General features: G+C 57.6%; 2 protein-coding genes across 2 annotated transcripts; one reads left to right on the forward strand and one right to left on the reverse strand.

Moving 5' to 3' along the window:
* Nucleotides 1-333: 333 nt before the first annotated feature.
* On the reverse strand, nucleotides 334-9,027 carry PRPF4 (pre-mRNA processing factor 4). The gene is made up of 14 exons (XM_038156436.1): nucleotides 8,823-9,027; nucleotides 7,969-8,146; nucleotides 7,236-7,422; nucleotides 6,560-6,647; nucleotides 5,750-5,829; nucleotides 5,447-5,540; nucleotides 4,481-4,575; nucleotides 4,213-4,271; nucleotides 3,512-3,635; nucleotides 2,256-2,345; nucleotides 1,599-1,721; nucleotides 1,180-1,287; nucleotides 988-1,106; nucleotides 334-847 (listed from the first exon to the last, which is right to left on the reverse strand). Exons 1-14 carry the CDS (start codon nucleotides 8,871-8,873, stop codon nucleotides 654-656), a joined length of 1,590 nt encoding a protein of 529 aa, XP_038012364.1. The 5' UTR covers nucleotides 8,874-9,027; the 3' UTR covers nucleotides 334-653.
* Nucleotides 9,028-9,538: 511 nt separating this feature from the next.
* Nucleotides 9,539-10,119, forward strand: CDC26 (cell division cycle 26). The gene is made up of 2 exons (XM_038156409.1): nucleotides 9,539-9,702; nucleotides 9,770-10,119. Exons 1-2 carry the CDS (start codon nucleotides 9,622-9,624, stop codon nucleotides 9,947-9,949), a joined length of 261 nt encoding a protein of 86 aa, XP_038012337.1. The 5' UTR covers nucleotides 9,539-9,621; the 3' UTR covers nucleotides 9,950-10,119.
* Nucleotides 10,120-11,274: the final 1,155 nt, after the last annotated feature.

The raw sequence follows: 11,274 nt of genomic DNA on the forward strand, positions 1-11,274 counted from the left end.
CAAAAGCTCTCCCTAGGGCAGGGCAGAACAAGACAATCCTACACTGAGTGACCTCACACAGTAAACCCTAAACAGGAGATGCTGAAATGGATTTGCAACACCCAGTCCATGGGACAACTCATGGAGTAAGAACACAAGGTGGTACCTGGAAAAGAAGAGATTCCCTGGCCTTGGACATCCACTGTAAGTGAATCCAGGGGGATGCAGATCTCCACCCAGAGATACCTGTGTGGAGGCAGGGGAAGGAGGACACCACATGCCTCTCCCTCTCGCACTCCTACCAAAAAGGAAGGTGAGAAGGACAGTAACAGAAGCTGAACCACACACCAAACCTGACATGCTCTGTGGTTACTGCAAATGTTTGGAGGACACCTGGGAGCTGAACTTGGAGGGGAGGATAGAAATACATGAATCAAAATTACAGCAGAAAGTGGTACCTGCAGTATAAAACCAGTCCAAAATGTGGGAAAACCCCCAAGACTTGACACCAACCAAGCCCGGGCCAACAGTGGTGCTTCAAACACACCCAAACTCCAGAGCAGCCATGACTGCAGCTGCTGTAACACACTGGATTCCCATTTTTTTCTTTAATATAAAAAAGCAACCAAAAGTCATTAACGTCCCTGTCCCAGTCCATAACCAGTCCCTCTGAGCTACTCAGCTGTCCAGAGCTTGAAGGTTCTGTCGTAGGAGCAGGTGGCAATGAGCTGCCCATCCAGGGAGATGTCCAGGCCCATCACCTTCCCCTCGTGCCCCGCCAATGTCTTCAGTGGAGACCAGCCAGGGTGGGTCCAGATCTTGGCCGTGTTGTCGTAGGCACCCGTGAGCAGGAAATTCCCGTGGTTGGCTGCGCAGGAGGAGAAAAGGGGAGAAGTGAGGCTTGCAATGGAAACATGACATCTCTGCTCACCAGCACAGGCACTGCTGAGCTGCAGGTGTGGATGTGAGCTGCTGCAGGCGCAGGGCTAGGGAGCAGCAGGGACTCACGTTCAAACCTGACGCCGGTGACCAGGTTCTGGTGGGCAGGGATGGTGTAGATGCACTTCCTCTGCCGCAGGTCCCACACCTTGCAGGTGTTGTCCCCACTGCCTGTGGCCACGTGGTACCTGCCAAGGAGGAGAGTTTAGGGAGTGGAGTTTACACTCAGAGCTCCCACATCAGTGCCAGCTCTCTCCTTACCCATTTGGGGAGAAGTTGATCCCGTAGATCTCCTTCAGGTGCCCTTCCAGGAACATGATACAGCGGCCTGTACGCAGGTCCCACACCCGGCCAAAGGCATCCAGGCCTCTGCAAGCACAGGATCACACACTGGGTTGGGCTGGGAGGGACCTTACAGTTCATCCTGCCATGGGCAGGGACACCTCCCACTGTCCCAGGCTGCTCCAAGCCCTGTCCAGCCTGGCCTTGGGCACTGCCAGGGATCCAGGGGCAGCCCCAGCTGCTCTGGGCACCCTGTGCCAGGGCTGCCCACCCTCACAGGGAACAATTCCTAATTCCCAATATCCCATCCATCCCTGCCCTCTGGCTCTGGCTCGCCATTCCCCCAGCAGAAATGCCTGGTCCCAGCAAGCCCTTGGTGCAGAGCCAGGGCAGCTCACCCGGTGCCGGCGAGGGAGCCGTCGGTGTGGAAGGCGATGTCGTAGACGCCCTTGCTGTGCCCCTCCTGGTGCAGGATCTCCTCCTGCGCCTCCAGGTCCCACAGGCGCCACGAGTGATCGTAGCTGCAGGAACAAAGCACCCCTTCAATCAGAGTCACTCAGGTTGGAAAAGCCCTCCAGGACCATGGAGTCCAAGTGTTAACCCAGCACCACCACATTCACCACTAACCCACGTCCCCAGGTGCCACATCTGGGTGTTTTTTGAACACTTCCAGGATGGTGACTCCACTCCTGGGCAGCCTGGCCAGTGCCAGTGCCTGGCCACCCTTTCTGTGAAGACGTTTTTCCCCAATATCCAGCCTAATCCTTCCTTGGTGTAACTTGAGGCCATTTCCCCTGGTCTCATGTAACTCCAGGGAGATTAACAGGATATTTCACCCACTCTGGGAGCATTTTATTCCTACCGGAGACTAACAGTGTCTCACACAGGGGCAGGGAAAGGAATCCCAACGACCTGCTGTCACTGACACTGCAGCAGCCCCGCTGTGGTCACCACTGGCCAAGCCCTGCCCTGCTGTGGACAAGCCCTGGCAGCACAGGGCCCCCAGCTGGGCAGCCCACGGTCATTTCTGGAAGCCATTGCCCAGGTGTTCATACCAGGTGGTGCCCAGGAACCTCCCTGAGGGGTGCCACATCACACGGGCCACTCTCATGCTGTGTCCCTCGATGTCTGCCACCGGCTCATCACTGAAACACAGAACAAACCATTGGCCACTGGCCACAGGGGTCTGGCTCAAGCCAGGCCTTTTCCCACACATTGTGACAGCAGCAAAAGCTCTGCTCATGAAATCAAACCAGGCAGGAACATCAGAGCTGTAGCCAATGACTCTGAACTCTGCCTTTGGGCCACACTCAAAGCTCTGAGTGAAACCCTTTCTCCACACCTCCTGCTGGTTGTAAAGCTCTCCTGGGATGATGATGATTATTAATGAAAATTAACAAGGCCCTTGTCATTAGCACTTTTGGAAGGACAGAAACAAACCCCAAACTACCTGAACTGCAGGGAGTTGTGAGAACACAACATCCTGAACTGCAGCAACTCCTGCTGTTCTGCAGGATGCAGGCAGACAGGATGGAGGGAATATTTATTCTCCCAGAATGACAGGCAGCATGTCAGGAGCATTCACACACGATCTGAACAGCAGTGAAGTTTCTTTCCAACAGGTTAATTAAGAGATATGGTCACATAAGCCTAACAACCCCCCTGTCTCTTTGCACAGGGGCACTTTTGCTGTTACAAACTGTGATTTTCAGGTAAGGATAATCAACTGTGGCTCTGGGAGCTGCCTGCCCTTCCCAGGAGCCCTGCAGGTTCCACTTCTCAATCAGGTGATGCTGAGGCTCAGTACCTGAACCCTTCTCCTCTTCCCAGGCCTGAGACAGGTGCTGCCCATCTGCCAGAGCTCCTCTGTGCAGTGACAGCCACTTGTTTGCAGCACAGGCAGAACTTTTTGTGCCTGGCTGTGTATTTGGTCAGTCCCTCTCCAAATCCTGGTGCTTTCCAACCACTCAAAAATTCATTTCTTAATATCCAAGAGGGGCAATTTTCTCCTAAGTGAGATGTTAGAATGAAACAGTCCTCAGACCTTCCATCCATCACCCCCAGCAGTTCAGCAATGCCCAGCAGCAATTCTGCCTCAGTTCCTTTCAGACCATCTCCCTCACCTTGGCTCCCTAATCAGGGTGATCTCTCTTCCTGCTGAAGAGGGTGGCACATACTGAGGCCAGGGAGTGCACTGGGGTAACTACAAGAAAAGGTCATATTGGCAGGAAGATGGTAAACGTCTGGAGGAACATGGAATGAACCCCAGCACAGCAATGCTGCAGCTGTGCACATCTGGAACGGTTCTGACCTTTCCAGGTTCCAGAGTTTGACAGAGCCATCAGCTGCACACGAGGCCAGGCTCACGTCCTTCTTGTCCAGGGACACCGTGGCCTTGGGGTGGAACACGATTGCCCCCACATTGGTGCTGTGTCCTGAAGGGCAAGAAAAGCCAAGATTCAGAATCTGCCACAGGATCCTGCCCAGTTCTTCAGAAAAGCAGCATTTCCTTGGTGAGAGAGGTGCCAGCGAACACTTCACCGAGTCCTCAGTGCTGGGTGACATTGTCCTGTCACCCCCAGCCAAACTTCACTTCCAGAGCACCCAAAATGAAGGTTCGGAACCCTCAAAAATTCCACATATGAATCAAAGGATTTGTCCTCACATCTGTATTTAGTCCAAGTTACCACTACTCAAAGAAGCTCACTGTTGTCAAGAGACCCGCCCAAAACTGCTGCTGTTTGTAACTCAAGTAACTCAAACCATGTTTGGAAACCAAACCAAATTGTTCAGAAATAGAAAGAACAAACTTGGAGCTGAGGTTTGAGCTAAAGGCCAGGTCTCCCTTCTCATTATATCACACATTCCCCTGCTCCCAAGCCAAGGGATGCTCTCAGTAAGAGAGAAATCTGCCTGAAGACAACATTTTAAACCACCAAGTAATTCAGATGTAGGAGCTCAGCACAGAGAGGAACAAAAGAAACAAAAGCCTCAGTGAGAGCCCCTCGCTACCTCGTAAGGTGTGAACCAGGTTGCAGTCAGGCACAGACCAGAGCTTGCACAGCCCACTCCTGTGGAAGACAAGGAATGGATGTCAGCAGAGAAGAACATCAAGGAACAGATCAATGTTCTTGTTCAACCAGCTCAGATCAATGAATCTCTGCTCAGCTCTAAAATGAGGTGATGAGAGCTCAGAGCAGCATCTCATGATTCCCAAGCCTTCAAAACCATTCCTGTGCTCTCCCGGCCCCCAAAGCAGGTGCTGCCAAGGCAGTCTCACCAGCAGGCCGTGGCCAGCAGTTTGGAGTTGGGGCTGAAGTGGCAGTAGGACAGCGGGCGATCGTCCCCAATCTGACTGCAGAAGTTATTCAAGGACTGTAAGAAATACAAAGAAAATCATCAATAAATGACTGGAGTACAGCCAGCCCAGAGCTATCCCCAGCCAAAGCCTGAGGTGGGGGAGGCAAATGTGCCCAGGAGGAGGCAGAGGCCCTTGGAAAGCCACTTTCAAAGGGGGATGCTGCCTCAGAGCCACTCCAGCTCCAGGCAGGAGGGCCAGGGCAAGCCTGGCCCAGGTGGCCCAGCACAGCCTGGGGGCACAGCTCAGCCCCCCGGGCCACCCATGGTATGTGCCCTCCAGCCCCAGAGCTCTGCAGCTGCAGCTCTGACACAGAGCTGGCTGGAGTTTGGCATCTTTCCATAACTCATCCAAAGAATCGAACCAGACAGACGGGACAGAGGGGAGAAGCAAATCCTCTGGAGTAAACAGGATTAGGGGGGCAGCACACGCTCTGCCTGAGCCTCTCTGTTTGGTTAAGCTGGGAATCTGGCTTAGCTTGCTCAGAAAGGGCATCTCAGAGTCATCCCAACCACGTTCAGCACCCAGAGTTGGTATTTCCCTTGCATTCCCTGGCTCCCCAGGCAGCCAAACCCCTGCCAGAGCCAGGAATACATTCCTTTAGCCTCACAGGAGGCAAGGCAAGACAGGGATGAGTGGCAAGGCAAGACAGGGATGTCTCTGCACCCTCTGCCATGCACAGGGACAAATTACATCTCCCTGGAGCACTCTGAAGGAGTCAGAATATGCTTCAGAGACACAGGGAAAGAAAGGAAAAGCAGAACCTCCCAAGATTGCAGAGACTGGTGTGCATGTGGACAGCACCTCAGGCAGCTGAGTTCCTGCTGGGCTCTTTGGAGGATCAGCCAAACCTTGTGAACACGGCAGTGGAGCAGCTGCCAAACCTACCCGCAGGGATTTGTGCAGCTCCTGCCTCTGGGATGTCCTGGTGGCCTCGGGAATCTCCTTGAGCAGCCGGGCCTCCTCCAGCCGCTTCGCTGCCCTGGGGAGAGCAAAGGTGGGGTGACAACCCCCAGAACTGCCCCTTCCCTGTGCTGGAAATGCCTTTTCCCTGCTCTTCTCTGGATCAAGGCCCTGCGAGCTCAAGCTCTGGGCTCACTAGACTTGCCTCCCCACTCCCTGGATTTCCCGTGCTCCCCACAGTGGGATCTGCCCTTGCATTTGACAAATGTTTTCTCTCTTTTCTCTCACCTGGGGAGGGAGTAGTTGGCCAGCCACAACCTGGCTGTTTTCAGACTGCGTGGGCCCTCGTGGTACCAGGTCTGCTGATACTGTAAAAACAGGAATAAAACTGATGGAAAAGCTCTGCTGGTGCTGCTGCCCCTGTGTTCAATCCCCTCAGCTCCTCCCTGCACCTGCCCCCAAACCCTGCTGTGCTCTGGCCTCTTTTTAAGGGCCTTCTGCACAATTAAGCCCCAGGAAAAGGGATTTGGAGAGATAAATCAAATTCTCTGCCCTACAGATCCAATCATGCTGCCACTTCACTCAACGTTCCAGCTGAACCCTGGCTCATCTGCATTTACTGACATGCAACTCCTTTCTTGTTTTCACATCACCCAGTAAAGAGAAAGCCCAGAGCTGCAGAAATTATTTCTTACAGTACAGATCAAAAATAATAAGGCAGAAGAGACTCAGAAGAGAGACAGAAGCAGAAAGAGTAATCAAAGGCAGAAACAGATGCAGCAGCAGGAACATATTTTTTTTCTTCCCAAGTGTGAAGGAAAGTAAGGGACTTGCTCCAGTAGGTAAGAGCCCACACACCTGCTCTCCTGGTTTGCACACTGAGAGCAGCACAGAGCAGGGTCTGTGAGTAAAAACCACACTTGGTGCTCCTCACTGAGACCAAACATTGCCACGGATTTGCTGAAATGGGCAACACAGAAAAAGCCCGAAGGGATGACATGAGAATCCAGGGGCTGGCCAAAGCCAGGAGCCCTGGGTATATGAAAAATGGATATACCATCCCTCCCTCAGCACTGAGGGGACAGGAGACACCCTTACCTCTTCTTTGGACTTTTTGGACCTGTCATCATCTTTCCTGGTCTTTTTTAACGCATCTGTGCCGACCACCGAGAGGATGTTCCTTAACCTGGAAGGGAAGTCATGAAGCTAGACTTAGTCAGGGAATTCTCAGCTCTCCTAACAAATATCAGTGTGACATTCCCTCTGCCTTGGAGTTCTTAGAACAGAAATCCCAGACTGGTTTGTGGTGGGAGGGACCCTAAAGCCCATCCAGTGCCATCCCTGCCATGGGCAGGGACACGTTGCACTGTCCCAGGCTACTCCCACTGCCCCAATGTCCAACCTGGCCTTGGGCACTGCCAGGGATCCAGGGGCAGCCCCAGCTGCTCGGGGCACCCTGTGCCAGGGCCTGCCCACCCTGCCAGGGAACAATTCCTAATTCCCAATATCCCATCCAACCCTGGGAAGCCATTCCCTGTGTCCTGTCCCTCCATGCCTTGTCCCCAGTCCCTCTCCAGCTCTTCTGGAGCCCCTTTAGGCCCTGGCAAGGGCTCTGAGCTCTCTCTGGAGCCTTCTCCTCTCCAGACTGAACAGCCCCAGCTCTCCCAGCTGCCCTGTGGCACAGCACGGACACGGCAGGCCTCGCTGCAGCCCAACTCCCAGGAAAAGCTCAGGGATTTGCCAGGTGGCCACTCCCTGTGTGCAGGCACAGCACCTCTCCCTGCGCTCCGCAGGGCCCTCTCCGAAGAGCGTGATGGGCTCGCCCAGGGCCCGCAGGCAGGCCTTGACCTCGGAGTCGTCCGTGGACACGTTGATCTGCCGGGCGCGCTTGCGGCGCTCGAACTCCGCCAGCACCTCGGCCTGCCGCTCGCTCATGTGGTCCTCGAGGTCAAACACCTCCCCTGGGCAGACACAGCCTGAGCACACGCAGCCAGCACGGCCCAGGGGACAGCTGGGGACCTCTGCAGATCACCCGGAGCATCCCCTGCCCCGGCAGGGCCACCCGCAGCAGGGGACACAGGAGGGTTTGGGATGTCTCCAGAGAGGGACACTCCACACCTCCCTCAGCTCCCCCAGAGCCCCTCTGCCCCTGGATCCCTCCCTCAGCTCCCCCAGAGCCCCTCTGCCCCTGGATCCCTCCCTCAGCCCCTGGATCCCTCCCTCAGCTCCCCCAGAGCCCCTCTGCCCCTGGATCCCTCCCTCAGCCCCCGGATCCCTCCCTCAGCCCCTGGATCCCCCTCTCAGCTCCCCCAGAGCCCCTCTGCCCCTCGATCTCTCCCTCAGCCCCCCAGAGCCCCTCTGCCCCGGATCCCTCCAGAATGGGAAGATCCAAGCACGGAGCCGCCCACCCCTGACGGCTCTGAGGTGATGCCCAGAGAGCAAGCAGAGACATTTGGAAGTGTCACATCTGCGGGGAGGGATAACGAAGGGTGTTTGCACATCCTCACCACTGCTGATGTTGATGTTGCCAGCCTCCATGGCAGCCTTCATGCCCTCCTTGCCCAGCAGCCCTGCCTCGCCCTTGGCCAGGCGCTCCCGCTCCTTCTCCTCCAGGCTCCCGTAGAAGATGGGCGCCCGCTTGGCCGGGGGAGCCTCGGCCTCCTCGGCAGCCTTGGCCTTGGGGGGCTGCAGGGAGAGCCAGAGGGGGCACAGAGTGTGGGGACAGAGCACACAGCAAACAGCCTGGCTGTGCCAGGAGAACAGGCCTGGGCACCATGCAAAGACCTCCCAGAATCCCAGCCTGGTCTGGGCTGAAGGGGCATTGAAGCCCATCCAGTGCCACCCCTGCCATGTCAGGGACACCTCCCACTGTCCCAGGCTGCTCCGAGCCCCGTCCAGCCTGGCCGTGGACACTGCCAGGGATGGAGCAGCCACTGGACACTGAGGTTTTTGCTCGAGGGAAAAAGCTCAAAAGTAAAACGCCACATTAAATTACAAAAACCAGGCAGTGTTGTGTCCCTATTATTTATTATCTGCAGAGATATTTTTTGAAAAAGCTTTAGAACACGAAGCTTTTCTTCCTCCTGTTGAGCACCAGCACAGGCAGGAGCGATGCCATGCTCCAGCTCCCTCCCTGGAACGCTGGGGAGTGAGCGGTGCCCGGCTCCCTCCCCCCGCAGAGGCGCCTCACACGAACTTCCCGGGAGAGCAACCAGGACTAGGTCAAAGTGCGGGAAAACACGGGAGGCTTCGGCTCCCTTAAACTCCGCTGTCACCGGTGCACCGTAAACCCCACACAGCAACGGCGCCGCAGCCGTGCGGGGAACCGGCCCGGAGCCGCCCCCATCTCCCGGACACTCACCTCGGGGGGCCGGGCCCCGCCGCGCGCCACCGGTGCCCGCGCGGTGGCCATGGCGGGAACGGGAACGGGACCAGGAACGGATAAGAAGCTCGCAAGGGGAGCGGGAACGGGAACCGGGGAGCGGGAGCGGGAACGGGGCGAGACTCGCGGCGCTCGGGCTACGGCGCCTCACGGCCACTTCCGGGTCGCGCAGGGCATGCCGGGAGGCGTGGCGGTCACGCTAAGGGCGGGTCGCGCAGGGCACGCCGGGAACTGCATCGCTCTCTAAGGGAGGAACACGCAGGGCACGCCGGGAGGTGGGTTGGGGGAGCGGTACGCGCAGGGCACGCCGGGAGATGCAGTCCCTCTAAGGGCGGGACGCGCGGGGCACGCCGGGAGATGCAGTGCTTTCTAAGGGCGGGACGCGCGGGGCACGCCGGGAGATGCAGTGCCCTCTAAGGGCGGGACGCGCGGGGCACGCCGGGAGATGCAGTGCCCTCTAAGGGCGGGACGCGCGGGGCACGCCGGGAGATGCAGTGCCCTCTAAGGGCGGGACGCGCGGGGCACGCCGGGAGATGCAGTGCCCTCTAAGGGCGGGACGCGCGGGGCACGCCGGGAGATGCAGTGCCCTCTAAGGGCGGGACGCGCGGGGCACGCCGGGAGATGCAGTGCCCTCTAAGGGCGGGACGCGCGGGGCACGCCGGGAGATGCAGTGCTTTCTAAGGGCGGGACGCGCGGGGCACGCCGGGAGGTGTGGCGGGGCGGGCGGGGCCCGCTGAGGGCGGCAGCGCTCGGTCGTGCCGCGGTGCCGCCGGTCGCGATGCTCCGTCGGAAGCCGACGCGGCTGGAGCTGAAGCTGGACGACATCGAGGAGTTCGAGAGCGTCCGGAAGGAGCTGGAGGTGCGCGTGGGGCCGGGCGCGGGGAGCTCGGCCCGCCCCCGGCCCTGACCGGCCCGTTCGCCCGCAGAGCCGCAGGAAGCAGCGGGACGAGGCGGAGGCGGCGGCGGGCGGCGAGGAGGCGGCGGCGATCGGAGCGCTGGGCACGGAGCACAAGAGCCGCGAGCAGCTCATCAATGACCGCATCGGGTACAAGCCGCAGCCCAAGGCCGGCGGCCGCACCGCGCACTTCGGCACCTTCGAGTTCTAACGGGGCCGCCCCGGGAGCCCCGGCAGCCCCAGCCCCGCTCAGCCGGGGGGGCCGCGCCGGGCGGGCCTCGCCGTCCCCCCTCTGAGCTGTTACATTTTTGGTTTTTAAGTTTTGTTAACATGCCCGTGAACGCCCCTTTGCCGAATGTTTTGTTAAATAAACACTTTTTTTTTTAAATAAAATAATAATAATCCCACGAGCTGCTGTAAACAGCTGCAGTGACCAGGTGGGGGTGGAAGCACCTGGACCACCCGTTCCCTGCTCCCGTGAGCAGGGGGATAAAACTCTGCGGAAGGATCCTCAGGGAAAGTGATCCGGTGATCCTAACCCAGATGGTGGAGTGGCCACCTGAACCTCCAGCCCTACCCACTGGTGGCCCCACTGAGGAGGAGGTGCTGGAAGCGTCTGATGAGTGTTTGGGGATAAAGGTGCCACAGCTCTGGGTGCCAGGCTCTGCTCTGTCCTTTCCCGAGGCAAGCAGGAAAGAATCCCCTGTGTGTTACATCAGCCAGTCCCAAAAGCATCCCAGAGCCGCTTCCCAGCGCAGGGACTGGCTGCAGACCTGGATCACGGGCTGGCCATGTGTGTGTGGAGTGGTAGCCCAGATTCTCTGACCGAGCAGCTTTTCCTCTGCACTTCCCTGTTCCACCTCCTTCCAGCTCTGCTCAGTGTCACCCCAGCTGCCCTGGTTTGTCACCCCTGGAGTGGAGCTCAGGGCTGTTTGCTGCTTGGATCAAAGGCCACCAAACAGTTCCTTATGGCTGGTGTCACCTGAAAAGGCCAAGGGCAGTTGGATTTCTTCAGCAGGTGCCTGGACTTACCCTCAGCAGGTGCCTGGGCAGGGTAAGGTCAGATTTGATTTAGCAGAGCGGAAGGTGAGGCTTGGGGCAGAGCCCACTCAGGAGGAGTCTGGCACACAGTGGGGTGAGCTGAAGGAAGCAACTTAAAAACCTGAGCAGCTTCTTGGTGCTCAGGAAACTCTGCTCCCTGCAGCCTGGGCAAGGAGCAGGGCAGGCTGCCATGGCCCCGGGCCTGCACCAGGACACCTGCAGGGAATTCAGGAGCTGGAGGCTCTCCCTGCCTCTGGCCAGGGCTCTTTCCTGCCATCTTCAGCACAATGACCAGGTCTGGTTTTTCAGCATTCCTCCAAAGTGGACTTCAGTTAAATTCAGGCTTCCTGTGTTGTAGGTGCATCAAATTTCAGGTCAGGCTGGGAAAATGTACAGAACTTGCAACTTTTCCAACTGGAAAGAGCCCCAGACAGGCCTAGAAAAGAGCTGCTTTTCCTGTCTAACGCCACATACAATGATCAAGGGTTGCTCTGC

The sequence above is a fragment of the Motacilla alba genome, chromosome 17 (assembly GCF_015832195.1).
Source record: "Motacilla alba alba isolate MOTALB_02 chromosome 17, Motacilla_alba_V1.0_pri, whole genome shotgun sequence".
In the NCBI taxonomy this organism is placed as follows: domain Eukaryota; kingdom Metazoa; phylum Chordata; class Aves; order Passeriformes; family Motacillidae; genus Motacilla; species Motacilla alba.